General features: G+C 41.9%; 1 protein-coding gene across 1 annotated transcript in view; it reads right to left on the bottom strand.

The window, feature by feature from the left end:
* Positions 1-16,104, bottom strand: part of PANK2 (pantothenate kinase 2) — a 31,594-nt gene extending 15,490 nt beyond the window's left edge. The window contains exons 1-3 of the mRNA XM_049869911.1: positions 16,016-16,104; positions 8,522-9,027; positions 1,241-1,593 (exon numbers count right to left, since the gene is read on the bottom strand). Of these exons, the coding sequence (XP_049725868.1) occupies positions 1,241-1,593; positions 8,522-8,810 (642 nt within the window). The 5' untranslated portion in view covers positions 8,811-9,027; positions 16,016-16,104. The remainder of the gene's footprint in view (positions 1-1,240; positions 1,594-8,521; positions 9,028-16,015) is intronic.
* Between the last annotated feature and the right edge of the window lie 3,416 nt (positions 16,105-19,520).

The following is a 19,520-nucleotide window of genomic DNA, read 5'->3' as shown; positions in this document are numbered from 1 at the left end:
GAAAAATTCCACCAAAGGATATTAAACCTTGTTAGGTAATACATTTCAATTCCCTGGTATGATTATTATGGTGGGACAGTGGTTAAGTGCTCAATGGTTAACCAAAAGGTTGGCAGTTGGAACCCACCAGCCACTCTGAGGGAGGAAGGTGTGACAGTCTGCCTTCTGTAAAGGTTACAGTCTTGGAAGCCCTACGTGGCAGTTCTATTCTGTCCTATAGGGTCGCTATGAACCAGAATCAACTTGATGCCAATAGGTTTGGTTTTGGTTTTTTTTCTTTATGAGAGAAAGGGGACAGAGGACAAGAAAAGAGGAAGATGAGGTCACAAACCATACAATGACACACAGAAAAAAAAAAGACAGATGTGGAATAACAAAGACAAAGAGACTCTCCTTTGAACTAATATTCTCACTTGTCTCCTTTGAACTAATATGCTCACTTGGTAGCATTACAAACATGGTCACTGAAGATATTTTAAATCTAAATCTATATTGCAGCCTGAAGGTCAGTGTCTTCTCCAATTCACTTGTCAATCCTCCCACCCACCCCTGTATCGACTCCCAAAGAACTGAGCCCCCACGCCTTGCCCATAGGTGTCCACTCAATGGCAACAAAATCAAGTGGTGGCTGACACTCCCCCTCTGGGGCCAGGCAGGATCTAAAAATTCCTGTGAACAAGTGTGCAGCAAAGGACACATCAGAAGACACTCACAGAAGATGGCTCTGCTGTCAGCCCTCTCAGGCTAGCCCTGAAGACTGAGAATCACTGCTTTTGACCAGAGGTCCTTATTCTTTCTAATTAGTGAACTTGCCAGGAAACAACTGAGGGGGTCAAGAGAAATTGTGTGGTACACAAGAGATTGGGAACAATTTTATGACATGAAATGATGTGACTTTTAAAATTACTTTTCCATCTCACTGTTCAAGATTTAATGATGTTGTTCCTAAGAGGCAGTTGCTTACTCTTCTCATCCCAGACTCACTTAAGTTTTAATAATGAAACAACTAAAAGCTGGTTCTGGTTCTCATCAATGCATCTGAAATGGGCAAAATATAAACTATACAATGATCTCTACGGTTAACTCCTGACTACCACTATTTGTATCAAATTTTAATTTGATTCAAGAAAATCTGAGTTCCATTAGAGATGGAAATGATTCTACCAATCTTGCTTTGCTCTTGGTATCATTTTTAACAATCAGATTACCATAAATTGTATATAAGCTAAAAAGTGCATACTGTGAGAAAATCCTGCTCAAATTTGTACGCTCCACCTCCAGTGGCACAAAAGACAGTGTGGAGACTCGAGAAGTTTTTATCTCTGCCCATTTGAATAAAAGCAGGCATGTCATGAGTGGGAAAGCGTATAAAGTGCAGATTGCCTTTGCGTCCACACAGAGTCAGGTCCTTCAGCTCGAGGTGCACATCCCGGATGCCCGTGGACCCGTAAGCCACATTGGAGGTCAGGTACTTCCGAATGCTTTTAAGACTTTCCACTTCTTCCTCCTCTTCTTCAGCAGTGATGTCTTTGGGTTCAAAGTAAACCAGCTTGACCAGGGTTCCACCAATATCCAAGCCAAACCATGGAAAAGCTAAATGGGGAAGGGAAAAAAATAGTCAGAATGGCTTTTTTCCAAAAACTAAATTTACACTTACTAGATTTGTAACTTAATTCACATTCTGTGGTTTCCAAGGGATATAATTACAAACAAAAAAGGCTTATGGGAGAAGAAATATGATTCTGTCCAACTTGGAAGCATATCTTAAAAAAATTCTTTTAATTTAAAAAACTAAGACAAAGACCAAAAAGAAAAATACCAGAATTACCGAGTCAACCTAACCCTCTTAACAGCAAGGCCACATTGCACTCACTATGAAATATGAAAAAATAACAAAATGATTAACCATGAAACTTGATGCTGAAAAAAAAAAAAAAGATCCAGGATGACAGTCTTCATCCTTTCTACTTGGTTTAACAGAGACTTTTCAGAGCTCATCAACACACCTTGAACTAGGCAAAAAATGAACCACAATGACCTCTATATGGAAATTCCCAACCCTACATAACACATTTCCAACGGTCAGTGTTGCTCTCAAAGCATGATATCCTAAAAAGGAAAGGTTTCTGTTAACTTTAAGATCTGTTCTCAACAAGTCTTTTCCAAAAAACTGCTTCATGAGATTAGATCAAGATGGACTGTAGACCCCCCTCCTACCATAAATTCTAGAAATGACTGAAGTATGGATTTGATATACTACTCTCTAAAGTAATTCTGAAAAACAAGAAGTGACACTATCAGCAGAACTAGACTGATAGAGGCAGTAACTGTCCAACCAACAACAAAAAAACCCCAACCCTTTGCCTAGAGCAGATTCCAACTCATGGCGACCCTACAGGACAAAGTAGAACTGCCTCACAGTACTGTTCAGAACCCTCAAAAGACGAGTGCTATAAAAATTGGGAGAAGCTGTAACAGTAGGGCAAGCAAATATGGGTGCTTCATCTAACCTGTAGACAGGGGTGACTGCCATGGAGAAACAGAAAGAGGCTTGGGGCAGTCGTGGCCGATCTGGTGGGGAAGTGCATTTGGTACAACTGGGCGAGTCAGCCACTACCTGCTACTGACCCACTTCCCCAAACCTCCACCCCCATAAAAGCAAACTCTTAGTCAGCACAGGCATTTGAATCAGAACACACCCACCCAGGTAGCTGCTATTACCCAGAAGGAACAAGGAGCCCTTACACCTCACACCTGGCTACACATCCCATCTCTCTCTTACAGCCCATCCTGACAGATGGGTAATCGGAAATTGCACCCACTGTAAAGATGATCACTTTGCAAACTAGAATCACCAAAAAAGAAATCAACACCTCAAAAACAAGGACCCAAACATCTGAAGAAAAAAAAAAGAAGACTTAAAAAAGAAAAAACGAACTACAACTGAACACCTAACAACACACTGAGGAAAGAAGTCTTGCACCAGAGGCTACACACTATATGATGTCATTTATATGAAACTCCAGAAAATGCAAACTAATCATTTCGGCATCTGACAGCTGATCAGAAGCTAGGGCAGGGAAGAAGGAACAGGCTGCATGCACAGGGGCAGAAGAAAACTTTCAGGGGTAACCCAAATCTTGATTGTTGGGGGTTAGAATGGAGAGACTTCATGGGTGTGTATCTGTCAAAACATATAAAATTGTACACTTTAAACAGATGGAGTTTACTGTATGTAAAAACTCTCAGTAAAGACACTTTTATAAAAGGAAAGAAAATGATTGCCAAAATAAAACTCCACAGATACGCTTAACCGAAAAATGGGCACAGGAAGAATAAGTGAAAAACAAAGCTAATGTCCCGAACAAAATGCCTCTCAAAAACTCCCAAATAGGAAGTACAGATAAGGATCCACCAATCCCACTCCTAGGTATAAAAAAAAAAAAAAAAAATTTTTTTTTTTTTTTTTTAAATTTTAAGAGATCTAATAAAAGACCACTGTGCTCGCTGCAGCATTATTCACAACAGCGAAAAAATGGAAACAGCCTAAGTACCCTTCAACGGATGAATGGATAAGCAAAATGTGGTATGTACATACAACGAATACTACACAACCGTAAAGAACAATAATGAATCCAAGAAACACGGTAAGATGGATGGACCTGGAGGATATAATGCTATGTGAAATGAGTCAATCACATAAGGACAAATGTTGTATGATCCCACTTTTATAAGAAGACAAGAATAGGTGTATGTATACAGAGACCAATGTTCACTGGTAGTTACCAGGGATGGGGGAAGGAGGGAATCACTTTCCAGATCATAGATATTTGTTATTTTTGGTGATGGGAAACGAAAAACAGAATAAGCACGGTTTGACCAAAGTAAACAATGCCACTAAGAAGCAAACAAGAGAAAAGGATGTTTGTGCTAAAGAATATGACATATACAATTTGGTTAACAACAACAATAACCAAAAAACATGTATGGTCACATATGTACGTATACAGGCATATACACGTATGGGTAGGTACATGTGTGTACACACGTGTGCAGATAAAGTATATGTACATGTACATACAGATGTGTGTATACATATATATTCATAAAGGATACAGTTACAGATACTACTCAGACACCTTGCAAGATTGGTTTTCTGGATTTGAAGGCTTAGGACCTTAGTCTCACAAGACAACTCAGTCGAATGGCATAACATAGTTCGCGAAGTCTGTTCTGCATCCTAGTAATAAGGTGACTGGCGTCTACAGTCTTAAAAGCTTTCGAACGATCATTTAAGATGCAACTACTGGTCTCTACATCAGAAGCAAGAGAGAAAGATGGAAACCTCAGTCTCAGGGAAGAAACTAGTCTTTAGGACTACTAGCCTACATGGGCCACGGCCTGAGACCAGAAGACCTAGATGGTGCCTGGCTACTACTACTGACCATTCTGATGAGGGCCACCATATACGGACCTGAATAGAACAAGAGAAAAATGCAGAACACAAAACTCAAGTTCTTGAAAAGTCCAGACTTACTCAACCATGAGACCGGACGTCTCCCCTGAGACTACCGCCCTGAGGTCACCTTTTAGTGAAACCACAAACTAGCACACAAAATAAAAGATATTGCCCGTGAGTACTGTGCTCCGTTAAAAACATCTATATGAGACCAAAAGGTTAACAGTCATCCTAAAGCAAAGATGAGAAGACAAAGGGCACGGGAAACTAAAAAAACTGGAAATTAAACCACCAGAATGCAACTGTAGGGAATGTCGACACACTGTGAAAAATTTAACTAATGTCACTGAATGATTCAGACAGAAACTGTCAAACGGGAACCTAATTGGCTGTGTAAACTTTCACTAAAAACACAATAAAATATTATTTTTTAAAAAAAGAAAGTACGAAGGAAAGGTAGATATATAGTGAATACACAACCAGAAAGTCCATCTATCTAATCTGGGTTCAGAAATATCCTGATAGGTCAGGGGGTACAAACCATCAAGTTGAAAGGACCACTAAGTGTTAAACGGAATCAATTAGGAGAGAAGGGGGAAATTTAGACTCATCCTACCGAAATTTCAGGAAGTCCTGAAAGTTTCCAAAGAGAAAAACAGAATTCCTACAAAGATGCATAAATCACATAAAGGTAAATATCAGACTTCTCCCCGGCGACACAGATGCTAGAAGACAGTGGAGCACTAGTTTCAAGTTACAAGGAAAAGGCTTTGAAACTTATATCCAGGCAAACCAGCTTTCAAGTGGGGGTGCAAAATAAAGAAATTTTCAAACACACAAGGACTCAAGGTTTGCTACTCAAAGATCTTCTCTGAAGTAAACAGTAGATGCACTCCAGCATAATTTAAAAAAAGAACCCATGAAGATCTGAGCTATAAAAAACAGTGATACGCTAAGGAACCAGTGCCTGCTGACTTTTAGAAAAATCAGCCATCTGGAACTAAAAAACTTACATGATTTCAACACAGGAAGTCAAAGAGGGAAGGGAAGTAGAAGGGAAGTGAAACCACATAGCAGTTCTGTCTTGTTGGGGGAAAGGGAAAAAGATACAGATTCTGATTAATCCCTAAATATAAAAGACAGGTCACAATTTAAATGCATTAAAAATTTATAGGAGAAAAGAAAAAGAACACATGGCTTTCAAACCATTAGGAAAAAAAATCAATGAGTTCAAAAACAAAGGAAAGGGGGGAAACATGTAGTAAATGTGAAACAAAAAATGTCAGGAATGAACACAAAAACGTATCAGTAACCACAAGCAGGTTAAATTCTCTTCAGTTTGAAGAGAAAAATTCAAATACATTCTGACATAAAGAGGCACACCTAAAACAATACAAGCAAACTAAAAATAAGTAAATGGTAAAACACCCACAATGTAGTCACATCATAAGGAAAAGTTAGACGCTTTAAGATGAAAATGGCTTTCAGTTGAAATTACTCGTCAAAATCTTAAGCATCTCACAGAGCCCAATATAGCCGATGAAGCAGCTGGCTCACATCTAGGAGCCGTATTACAGTAAAATGCAAGACCAGCCCTACATTTACCAAGGGGCTATGCTCACGTTAGGAGAGACGTCTGTCCAAACAATCATCTACAGTCGAGATAAGATTCATGACTTTCATCCCTACACTCAGTCTCAATTATTCAGCCACTGACTGAAATGGTGGAGACAATCACTGATGCCACTTATTTAACTGATTGGCCAAACACATACCTGAATTTGGGTGGTACAAATAAATGCACAGACAATGCTACTTCACTGAACCAAGCGACGTGAAGAGAAATCAAATACAAGTAGACAAAACAAGGGGAAAAGCGGTAAAAAGGGGTAAAAAGGAGTATGGCATGTGCACAAGAAAGTGTAACTGATGAATGGTCAGGATCCTTACACACCTAACACATGCTTCAAAAAATATTAAAAATAAGGACAAATTCACAGATCAGGGTGAGAATGGCACAGGTCTCAAAAATGTGCAGATCAATTACATACACACAGACACAAAGGTATACAGATATCTGAATACAGCAACTAATAAGCTGTACCTTTTAACACACCAATAGAACTCTGTATCAAAAAACAAATCCTTTCCTTTCAAATACCCCTAAACCATTGAGGCAAATTAAGTGCACTACCTTGAAGAACCTCAAATACCAAAGAACAAAACAAACTACATTCACTTACCTAAATACATCAAAATAAGAATCAATTAAAACCAACAGAACTAATTACAACTTCTAAGGTATCTGAATACAAAATACATACAAATACCAAGAGTTTTTCCAACATAATCAGCAAAACCCAACTAGAAAATGACACAAAAAAATGTCATTTACAATAACAAAACAGAAATACATCTAATTCTAAATGTGTATGATCTCTATGAAGAGATTGTAATAGAGTGGGTAGATGTATCTTGTTCCAGGTAGGAAAATTATTATTAAAATGTCAATTCTCCCCAAATTAATCTAACAAAGTCAATGCAATTCTAGGCAGAACACTGTGGTTGACTCCTCCGCAGCCATTCTACCTCAGTCTCGAAGAGAGTCCCAGTTTTTTTTTTACACCAACAGAAGTTCCATTCCCTCTTGACAATGACTGGGAATGGACAGGCCAAACCCAACCCTGGCACTGAGACCCGAGAATTCTGCTCTCGGCATGTAGAGGAAAGGAGAAAAAAAACATCTCCACTCAAGAAAGCCAACAGTGCTGGACACGAACAAGGAAACCAGTAAGACTCAATTTCTATTTTCCTACTAGCAGCCATTCTTTAACCATCAATTTTAGGATGATGACAACCTTCGGGACAGCAAAGAGGGAGAGACAAAGAATTCCACGGAAAGTTTACATGGAAGTTGCAGTAAAAGATTTTTTTTAAAAAGATGAAATACTAAATAAGCAGAGAGCCAGAGAGTGCGTTAAGACCCAAAAAAGTTTTTAATAGAATGAGTAGGATAATCTATAAAATATTCTATAAAAACATAGTAATTAAAACCATGTATCATTCCGAGAGTCCCTGGGTGATAAAAACAGTTAATGCGCTAGGCTAATAACCAAAAGTTTGGAGGTTTAGGTCCACCCAGAGACACCTCAGAAGAAAGGTCTGGCAATCTACTTCCAAAAAATGAGCCACTGAAAATCCTACAGAGCACAGTCCTGCTCTGACACACATGCAGCTGCCGTGAGTGTGAACAAGCTGGTTACTGGTCTGCCTTGGGGAAAGAGGACATTAAAAGGGGCTTTTCCTTTATCTGCATTATTTGAAATCTTTGCAAAGTGTGTATTATTGCACTACTTATAATTTTTAAAAGTCTGAAGAACTGCCTTTAGTATTTTCAACCTGAGACTTACTTGCAAATATTTCCTCATTTTTCTATTGCATCCTCTAAATAAAAAATAAGTCCAGAACTTAGGGCTGATGTCTAATTTTAGTACCTGTTGGAGCCCTATGGCACAGTGGTTAAGAATTCGGCTGCTAACCAAAAAGTAAGCAGTTCAAATCCACCAGCCACTCCTTGGAAACCTGGTGGGGGTCGTTCTACTCTGTCCTATATGGTTGCTATCAGTCAGACCCAACTCAATGGCAATGGGTTTCATTTTTTGTTTTGGGGAAGAGGGTTATTTTTAAGTTTTTCAATATATACAACATCCAAGAATGGTTTTCACTTTATAAATAAAACATACTACATCAACAGGACCAGAATCTAAAAGCCTGGACACATCTAAGACCAGTGGAAAAAAAAATTTTTTTTATAATTTTTATTGTGCTTTAATTGAAAGTTTACAAATCAAGTCAGTCTCTCACACAAAAACTCATATACACTTTGCTACACACTCCCAATTACTCTCCCCCTAATGAGACTGCCCGCTCTCTCCATCCACTCTCTCTTTTCGTGTCCATTTCGCCAGCTTCTAACCCCCTCCACCCTCTCATCTCCCCTCCAGGCAGGAGATGCCAACATAGTCTCAAGTGTCCACCTGATCCAAGAAACTCACTCCTCACCAGCATCCCTCTCCAACCCATTGTCCAGTCCAATCCATGTCTGAAGAGTTGGCTTTGGGAATGGTTCCTGTCCTGGGCCAACAGAAGGTCTGGGGGCCATGACCACCAGGGTCCTTCTAGTCTCAGTCAGACCATTAAGTCTGGTCTTGTGAGAATCTGGGGTCTGCATCCCACTGCTCTCCTGCTCCCTCAGGGGTTTTCTCTTGTGTTCCCTGTCAGGGCAGTCATCGGTTGTAGCCGGGCACCATCTAGTTCTTCTGGTCTCAGGATGATGTAATCTTTGGTTCATGTGGCCCCTTCTGTCTCTTGGGCTGGTAATCACCTTGTGTCCTTGATGTTCTTCATTCTCCTTTGATTCAGGTGGGTTGAGACCAATTGATGCATCTTAGATGGCTGCTTGCTAGCGTTTAAGACGCCAGACACCACTCTTCAAAGTGGGATGCAGAATGTTCAATGAAAGATTTTTTAATGCATAATGGAAATTAAGCCTTCCTCAGTTTTCTTGGCTAAAAAAAAAAAAAAAAAAAAAAACTGAAACATTAACAAATGGCTATTCTGCTTTAAATCATCATCTATTACAGTCAAGAACTATATTAGGCATTTACTACAAGCTAATTTAATGCTTTCAATAAACATGCAAGATAAGTACTATAATCATCCCACTTTACAGACTAAGAAATTGAAGTGCAAAGGGCTTAAAAAACCTGCCCAACAACCAACTGTCTGGAGAGGAGATGAGAGGGGAGAAGGGGTCAGAAGCTGGCCAAAAATGGACACGAAGAAGTGTGCTGTCTCATTAGGGTGAGAGCAACTAGGAGTATATAGCAAGGTGTATATAAATTTTTGTACGAGAGACTGACTTAATTTGTAAACTCACTTAAAGCACAATAAAAATTAAAAAAAAAAAAAAAAAAAAACCTGCCCAAGGTTACGGTGAAAATGATAAGAGGCTGGACTCAAACCCAAATATGTCGGATTCCAAAACAGTTTTAACAATTACCTGTACAAACGTTAAGAGCACAGAATACATGCTCTTGGCTAATTAAAAATAAAATTAAAAAGCAATTTAATAAAATTCACACACTCCAAATAAGTAAGGAGGATCAACAATACATACAGAAAAATAGAGCCTTAAGCAGAGAGTTGCTCATATCATTGTCACTGTCTTTTAATCATTTCTGGATTTTTCTCCATACTACTTATCACACGGTTTAAGTGCGAAAAAATTAAGAGGTATGGGAGGTCCACTACGTATGTTCTCGGATGACTGACGGAATCATTTGGGGTCACACAATTCTGTTATTTCTATACACTCAGTCTGTCCTAAGAGGCATAGATTACTATCATTTCCTGTGAGGCTGCTATAAAATACTGTAATGTTATAAACACTGGATAATCAGTCCATTTTTTACTTTAAACACTATGGAAAATGGAATTCTTACTATACCATCACACAACTTTTCTCATTGCTAGGAAAATGCCTATTTAATTTATCACTTCTAACTAGTGAGTCCTTCCATTCATTTTCACAGGCATTTCAGTCTGTAAACACATCTCATACTAAGACTAGGACCTCCAAAGTAATCAGTCTAGACAATTTATACTTTACTTAGGACACATTTCTAGAAAGAATTTAAACTCTCCCTCACAGCAATTATGTGAAATCATCTACAGCACAATGCCCATAATAGGTCTCAGCTGAAATCCTTTCCAACGGAAAATGCATGGTTTATAAACGTGTTCCTAATTTTCCAACATTTTGAATTGCATCTTTACCAGGCCACATGTGGTTAAGATACTGAAAACCCAAATCCCTAAGCTGGCTAGGCACCAACATCTTGACCTCACATTATGAGAATTAGTCTTATTCCCAAAATAAGTTTTAACTCGGGGACTAGATACATAATACTATATATTATAAAATCAGACTCAATACAAAATTCTACATTAGGGATATAAAAGCAAGAAGCCTACCAGACTACTAAAAAAACCTGCAAGATGGCTTTCACTTTTAGAAAGCAATCTGTAAGCCATTTAGAAAATGAAGTTTTCATATCCTAGTTGTTACCCACACAAACATCTGTCTCACTGACAAAATGAAGAACAGTGCCCAAGATTAAGGACGCCCAAGTTAGGAACCTGAGAAGTGCTCACCAGGTTACAAACTTAAGACTATGAACACTTTTTTTTTTGGTGAGGAAAAACCAAACTAGGTGCCACTGAGACAACTCTAATGGCAACTTCATGTATGTCAGAGTAGAACCGCGCTCCTAGTGTTTTCTTTTGTTGTGGCCGCTGAGAATATATACAGCAAAACATACACCCATACAGCTGTTCCTACAGGTACAACTCACTGACACTGATTAACATTCTTCCAGTGGTGCAAGCATTCCCGCCCTCCTTTTCTGAGTTGTTCCTCCCCCATTAACATAAATTCACGGCTCCCTAAGCTTCCTATCTAATCTTTTGAGTTGCTGTTGTCACTCTGATCTCATATAGATAGTTCTTAAAAGAGCATAATGTTCAAGGCAGACATTCTTTATTCCTGAAGTTAAACTACTGTTTGTTTTAGGAAGACTCCTGGGAATATTTGTGGTATACATTTTAAAGATTATCTTAAGGCAATAGTTTCAGGGGTTCATCCAGCCCACATGGCTCCAGAAAGTCTAAAGTCCAGGAGAATTTCCAATTCTGTTCTGCACCATCCCCCTTTTGATCAGGATTCTTCTACAGAATTTCTGATCAAAAGCCTTCCTTACAGAAATGGAAAAATCAATCCTCAATTTTAAATCAAATGGCAAAAGGCCCCCAATAGCTAATGCAATGCTGAAAGAGAACAAAGTAGGAGGACTCACACTTCCTGATTTTAAAACATTCTATACAACCACAGTAATCAAAACAACCTGGTACTGATATAGCAACGAACACACAGACCAGTGGAATAGAATTGAGAGTCCAGAAATTAACCCACACATCTGTGGTCAACTACCTGTTACTGAGAAAAAATTAGCACAGCACAAATAAACGCAGAACGTACAAGTTATTTGTGTAAAAATACAGCATATATTTTGTTTTTATACATATATATGATTTTATCTTGTTACTTTTGAAAATACACACAGCAAAACACACCAATTCCACAGTTTCTGCATGTACCATTTAAAGACGCTGATTACATCCTCTGAGTTGTATAGCCATTCTCATCCTTCTTTTCTGACCTGTTCCTGCCCCATTAACATAAATTCACTGCCCTAAGTTTCCTATCTAATATTCTGAGTTGCTGTTGTCAATTTGATCCCATACAGAATAGTTCTTAAAACAGCATAATGCTCAAGGCAGACATTCTTTATTCCTTATTCTTTATTCCTGTTGTTTGGTTTTAAGGAAACTTCATTTTTGGTTTAAGGTTTAAAGATTATTCCATGGCACTGGTTTCAGGGATTCATCCAAACTTCACGGCTCCACGAAGTCTGGAGTCCGTGAGAACTTGCACTTCCTATACTTTCCCCCTTCTGATCAGGATTCTTCTATGGAATCTTTGATTGAAGTGTTCAGTAGTGGTAACTGGGCACTCTTCAGTTCTCTCTTACGGCAAAGGAGGCAGTTGGTGACACAGTGATTAAGAACTGCAGCTGCTAACCAAAAGGTCAGCAGTTTGAATCCACCGGCCACTCCTTGGAAACCCTGAGGTAGTTCTACTCTGTCCTACAGGGTTGCTCTGACTGGCAATGGGTTTGGTGTTTTGGTTTTTTATGGTAGTTCTTTTTTTTTTTTTGAGAAACCACCACACTGTTTTCCACAATGGCTGTACCATTTTTGCATTCCCACAAGCCATGGCTAAGGATTCCAATCTCCCCACATCCTCACCAATATTTGTTATTTTCTGTTTTGTTTTGATCTTAGCCATCCTAGTGGGAGTGAAATGGTTATCTCATTGTGGTTTTGATTTGCATCTCTGATGGCTAATGACACTGAGCATCTTTTCATGTATTTGGTGGACACCTGAAACCCTGGTGGCATAGTGGTTAAATGCTATGGCTGCTAATCAAAACATCAACACTTCGAATTCACCAGGCGCTCCTTGGATACCCTATGGTGGCAGTTCTACTCTGTCCTATAGGGTCGGTCGCTATGAGTTGGAGTTAACTCAACAGCAATTGTTTTTTTTTTTTTTTCCTAACATGTAAAGGTGCATTGACATGGTGGCAGAACTTGTGAGAGTGCTCATGGGGGGAGGGTAAGGCCACCAAACAAATGCAGAAGGCTTGTGGTATCTGTGTAAAAATACAAAAAAAAAAAAGTTCAGTTAACACCACCACTCTTTTAAATGACCAATTAGAATAACCATTCATTTCACTGCCTGATAAGGTCCACTCCCAATAGGTACGTTATCTTGTTCACTCCATCTCCTTTTAACATGTATTCAAGCAAAATATTTTTAGTAACATACATCTCTTTTTACTTGCAGTCTCCCTAGATAAATAGAGGGCAGGACACCAACACTGAACCATCATGTTATCCAAATGCATGATTCATACATACAGCCCACTGAAACCCCTAAAATAACATACTGTACCATTTTACCCTGCTGCATAATTGGATTATTTTTAGCCCCTGATTAATGCTTTACACTTGTTATACATCTAAATGAGAGTCCTCATTTACTGTGGCTTCATTTAGATTTAAAGCTGACAAAACAATGGTTTTTAAAAAAACATCCTCTTCCATTCTGTCTCTCAAGAATAGGCCACGAACCAACATATCTAACTCCCCTCCCCCATCCCAGCTCCTAGTGGGCAAACCCAAAACACCAAACCAGCTGAGTAGATTCCAACTTATGGTGAACCCATGTGTTTCACAGCAGAACTGCACTCCCTAGGGTGTTCATGGCTGTGACCTTTCGGAAGCAGACTGCCAGGCCTTTCTTCCAAGGCGCCTCTGGGTGGGTTCAAAGGACCAACTTTTCAGTTAGTAGTCAAGCGCTTAACTGTTTGCACCACCAACAACTCTGGTGGGGTGCCCATCCTAACTCGATTTAAAATGACAAAAAAAAAAAAGAATGAAAAGTCTGCACCTGATAAAAGGCAGTCTCACAGGGCCCCTGCACCAGTTCCATTCTGCCAACATTGATGTTCCCCAAAAAGCCAAAGCAAAGCAATGTATTTTCTAGGTCAGTACTGCCAAGCTACAAACGCTTTCTTTTTTAGGCTAACGGAGGTTAAGGACATTCCACGATTGGCATAAGGGTCCAATAAGCAAGTCCCAAAGATCTCCCTGGCATTCTACAACACGCTTAGTAGGTATCATCAAAGATCCACCTCATCCCCCACAATGCCATGGAATAGTGTGATCCCAGGGTCCCCGCACCTCCTGCAGGTACATAAGTGCACATCTGGGATCCTTGATAAAAATGCATCATCTCTTGTTACATGACTGTACATATTTGTCAAAACTGTGCATTTTACTGTATGCAACTATGTCTCAATAAAATTTTAAAAATAAAAAGATTTTTTAAGTTTCAAGCCCTGCTGCATGCACATGTGTAGGGGGTGAGTGGGTGAAAAGCTTCGGGGTAACTTCATCTGAGAAACACTGCTCTGGACTCCGTCACTTGAGCCTTCCTCCACTCCACCCCAAAATGCAGAAAGTCAAGAACACTGGGTCTGAAGCCAGACAACTAGCATCAAAACCCAGTTCCATTACTTACTCCCAGTATGCCCTCAAAGACATAGCCTGTTTTCCTCATCTGGACATTGGGGATTAAAAAATACCTACCTCGAAGGATAATGATGAGACTTAAATTAGATGTTCATAAAATATCTGGCACAGAATCTAATACAAAGAAGCAAGCACTCAGAAAGTGGAGCTACGTTACCATCATTAGCATCTTCCTTGGCATCATTTTCAATCAATTTTTACTTGCTATTTCTCTCAGCCTTGTAAGACATACCCCCCAATCTAAAACTTTTAAAGAACTTCTTAGACATACACATGCCTGATCCCTAGTGACTGGGACACAGTAAGTCTGAGGTGAGGACAGGTTTGGGAACCACAAATACCACCGCTTACCTCAGACTTGTGAGGACCAATGAGTTATTAACGTTCTTAGAACAAAATGTGACACATGGCAGCACCCAAAGTACACCTGTTAGAATCCTCATGGCCCACAGCCACAAACGGGGCTATGTGGCCTTGATTCTGACTTGCTGAATTCCTGGAGTTTACACCCATCTCTGATAACTACTCTATAGTACAAAACCATGAATGAAATATTTTGCATCGCTTAAAATTCAGGTGCATCTCAAATAAAACAAAAACTAGGTTAACTGACTAAAAATATCATAGATTGAGAGTGGGCTGTTTTCCAAATCTCTTTCAAGAACGGAAAAGACAAAAGAATAAAAAACTCCCAAACTTTTCATAGGAAAACAGGGCTACATTTAATCATCCAAATCACATAAAAGAAACTGGGTCATTAGTCAAGGCACGTGACTATTCAGTAAAGACCTCACAGGTATCCTGCCGTTTTCACAATCTGCATTTAAACGAGTTGCTTTCGTGAAACGGCAACCGGGCAAAATAAAATTTTTTAAAAAGTGTAAATGTGTAATGCGTAAATGACTACACTGTAAACGTGTAAACGACTATATTGTAAAGCCCACATTTGAAAATCGAGAGAGTTAATTCTTTCAACAGTAACAACGGCTGCAAAACAGAGAGATCCTAAATTAAAGGGAAGGAAATACGTGGCTGGATCACAACGCAGAAGAAGAAACTTGATAATAAAATGGAGAAACCGATTCTCCGGGAAGAGCGTCTGCAACTCCCAAATGCGAGATTCAGGAAGATGTCGTTTTCCCTCAAAGACACAAGCCTTAAAACCCAGAACGCTCAGTCCTGAATCGAATACATCTGCAAAGAGATGGAAGAAAGAGTAACAACCTGGGCGAGGGATGACCCAAATTCGCATGAGAAGAAAAGCAGCTACAGCTTAGAGGTGCACGGAACATGGAATCCAGTTTCCGGCCTGGAGCAACTTAGGGACAGTTAAATACTTCTAATAAGCCCAAAATCTTCAAATAAAAAGAATTTAACGTCATTGAGATTCGCTGGAAACCCACGGAAGACAGACATTGGGGATTCGCAGGATTTTCAGTGGCGGGGATGCGAGCGGGGGAAACGGGTCAAAAGAAACCTTCCAGAGGCTGGAATCCTGTGGCTCCCGGGAAGAGAAAGCCCAAGGAGCCAAGAGGGAGGAAGGGTCGTGGAGAAGGGCCTCCGCTCCGACAACCGGAAACCACGGCCCAACGGACGCGACAACTGGGCGGGGAGCGGGAGCCCAGGGCCCCAGCCCCCGCGTCCGGGGGACCCGAGGCCTCCAGCCGGTGTTCAGCCCACGCACCGACGTGCGACCACCGTGCGGGGGCAGTGTTTCCCCGCAAACGCGCGGGAAAACGGCGGCCGAGGCGGGAAGGCGCCCCGCGGGGCACTTACGCGGCCGCTTCTTTCTTAGGCTTTCCACACGCTGGCGGGAGACCGAGGTGGGGCCGCTGTAGGAGCCGGGCCGGTGCCGTCTCACGCCTTCCGCCGAGGCTCCCGCCGCGGGCTCCGACGCGCTGCTCGCCCGACGCCGCAGCGGCTCCCGCCTCCGCCCTTCGGTCCCCTCGGGCGCCGGCTCCCCAGCCGACGAGACGGAGGTGGCGGCCGCCCTGCCGTGGCGCTCCATGGGCGCGCCGAGCCGACACGCTCCCATCCGCAGCAGCCTCCGCTGCCGCCCGAGCCAGCTCCCCAGCGCCGGCCTCCTCGTCACCTCCTCCGCTGCAGCCCAGCCGGAGCAGAGGCGATCCCCCACTCGGCCGCCTCTTCCGTTGCGCCAACGTGCAGCAAGCCAATCCGAGCAGGGTGGGGCGGGCCGAGGACCTCCCGTCCAATCGACTCCGCGACTCGAGGCGGATCGACCGCGCCTCTGCCCAATGAGAGGCTCCCAAGGCGAGGAGACGGTGGCGGGGAGGGGACCCGGGCAGGGCGGAGGAGAAGGTGGTGTTGCTGAGGAGAGAGTGATGGCGGCACCGCCCAATGGACGCGTGGGTGGAGAGGCCTGCGCCCCCTCCCCCTCTCCCACCCGCCTGTGTGGGTGGACATGTCGGCGCCCCGGAGCCCCAGAACTCTCCCGGGACCCCACCGCGTGCCCCTGACTCCCTCCCCCCGCTCGGTCAGTCGTCTACCGGCCCGCGCCCTCCTCCAGCCCCGCGCTGCCCCCGCAGCTTATGGCCGCCAGTCGTTCGCGAACTGAAGGGCTTGAACCAGAGCGGACCGTAGCCTTTGTCCCTCGGCCCGGGTCCGCAGCGGCGGTGTAGGCCGCCGGCCCCTCAGCGCTATTTTTGCTAACACCCTTCCCCCTCCGCGGCACCGCCACAGGCGTGTTTGGACTAAGCCCCCTCCATACCGCCTGCGCTGGGGAAATGTTCCCGGTACCAGAAAGAATGAAAGGACTGGGGCTGGTCTCCATGGCAACTAAAAGAAGAGGTGGGTTATAAATCCTTAGCCACCCTCCTAAGGTGAAGGAGGGGGTCTGGGAGCCCGGAAGCAGCGTTGGCTTTTTGAAGGAGAGCCTCCACTTCCTTTCTGCACGGTGAACTGGGCCACGTTGGGTTTGGTGACAGCCTTGGAGCTTGCAATTTTGAACCATCTTTCTTACTCCCTTTTGGGAAGAGGAAATGGACACCTCCAGCCCTACAAAAAGTCTGTCACCGAAAAGCTTTTGTTCCAAAAATCCCTCTCAACCAGAAGCTAACCAAACCTAGGATGATCCTCCCTGCTGTGTATCTCCAAGGCGCTCGCTCACTCCGTCAAGTTTAACGAGACTATGGGTTTTTTTTTTTTATGGGTTTATCTTGCTTGCTAATTATTTATTATTTATTTTATTTCTAATTATTATTAAGAGAGATTGTGATGTCCTGGGAGGAGGCCTTGTTTTCTTTACCTCTCCCATAGTGACTGGTCGTAGCTCACTCCAAACTAACCCCCCCACCTTACTGTCAGAATAATCCTGGAAACCCTACTTCCTAACTCTGGAAACCTCACCTGCAAGAAGCTGCCTCAGATAGCCAAGAACACATGTAGCTACTCTTCGAAATCACGAGTGCTGTGCACTACCTATCTTTCTATTGCCTCCACCTCTCGCCCGGCACCCCCAAAAATGTGATCATCCTTGACCTAAGGGAGCTTCCATCCATGTCTGGGAGCTCTGATGGATTAGCCTAAAGAATCAGAGAATCATCTTTATCATCCCCTTGGCTGCCAAGATGAACCCCAACATCAAAACACCTGAATTATGTGTAGTTTTACAGAGTGCCTTTACATCTCACTTAATCCTCACAACATGGTTCCTGAGAAATTCAGCTACTCTCTGCCTTATGTTAATGAAAAGGCACAGATTCAATGAAATTTCATGAATTACAGTAGTGTGTTTATGAACTTGTTAACAGTCTGGCTGTCACTGAAGTTTATCTAAAATAACTGGTGACACACATACTAATGGCAACTAAGCAAGATGTTAATAATTCTAAGTAAAAAATGCAAATAAATCGAGCAAAAGAAACAAAAGAATACATACTTATGATTCCACTTATATGAAGTTCAGAATTAATAGTGTTAGAAGTCAGGGGAAGTGGGAAACAGAAAAAGAAGTGATGTGAGAGGGTACCAGATAGGCTTCCAGAAGGTTTATAATGTTCTCTTTCTTTGGTCTAGGTAGTGGTTTCATGGCTGTGTTCACTTCATGATATTTCATCAAGGCTTTCACTTATGATGTATGCACTTTTCTGTATGTGTGTTATACTTTAAAACATTTATTAAAAAATTAAAGAGAAATTGAGGATTTGCCTTGGAGCAAAATAAGGTAAGACCATGGTTAAGCTGGAAACCCTGGTGGTGTAGTGGTTAAGTGCTACGGCTGCTAACCAAACGGTTGGCAGTTCAAATCCGCCAGGCGCTCCTTGAAAACTTTATGGGACAGTTCTACTCTGTCCTTTAGGGTCGCTATGAGTCAGAATTGACTTGACGGCACTGGATTTGGTTTTTTGTTTTTTTATGGTTAAGCTTAGATTTTTTGTTTTCAAAAGCTGATATGAAAGTAACAAAAGGTTTCCTTTCACCATGGTTGTTATAATATCTTATAGGGAGAGCATTATTAAGTTCTTTATTACTTCTCTCAGCATTAGTCACCACTGGGGAGAAACCAACCTTCTGGTGTATACACCAGAATAAGAAGTACAGGAGACATGATAAGCATAGTGTTTCGGAGAAACTAACCAGATTCTAAAGGAATGACCTGCAAGTCTAGAGCCATTTCAGTGACAAAACATCATACAAAACCCATCTACCATATTAGCTACCTATTGCAGAGTAAACAAAAATCCAAAAACTTAGAGGCTTAATACTATAATATACATTTATGTATTATCTCAGTTTCTGTGGGTCAGGAATTCGGGAATGACTTAGTTGTGTGATTCTGGTCTCAGACATTTTAAGCCATAAAGGCCTAAAGGATCCATTTCCAAGATGGCTGATTCACGTGGCTGTAACGTTGGTGCTGGCTATTAGCAGGAGGCCTCGGTTCCTCACAGCATGAACCTCTCCATAGGGTTGTACAGTACAGTGAATTATTTAATATGGTCCTTCTAGTCATAGTCTTTGTAATTCTCACCAATGACTGGGTAGGACTATGCAAATGAGGTGCTATGGCCCACCAAGGGCATTGGATAGCTTGCTAATAGTGTAAATAAGGTGTATGGCACTCTTTTGGTGGGGGGGTGAGACCATGCAAATAAGGTGTATGGAACCCTAATGAGGGAGTTGGTCAGCTTCCTCATCCTGCTAGGCTTAAAAGAGAGCCACTCCCAGAACAGGAAGGGGCCTAACTACCACGTAGAAGAGTCGGGAGCAGAGTGTGTCCTTTGGACCTGGGATCCCTGTGCTGAGAACCACCTAGACGCAA

This window comes from Elephas maximus, chromosome 25, assembly GCF_024166365.1.
Source record: "Elephas maximus indicus isolate mEleMax1 chromosome 25, mEleMax1 primary haplotype, whole genome shotgun sequence".
Classification (NCBI taxonomy): Eukaryota; Metazoa; Chordata; class Mammalia; order Proboscidea; family Elephantidae; genus Elephas; species Elephas maximus.
Note: the sequence above shows the minus strand (reverse complement) of the source record. Positions and strands in the feature narration are given on the sequence as shown.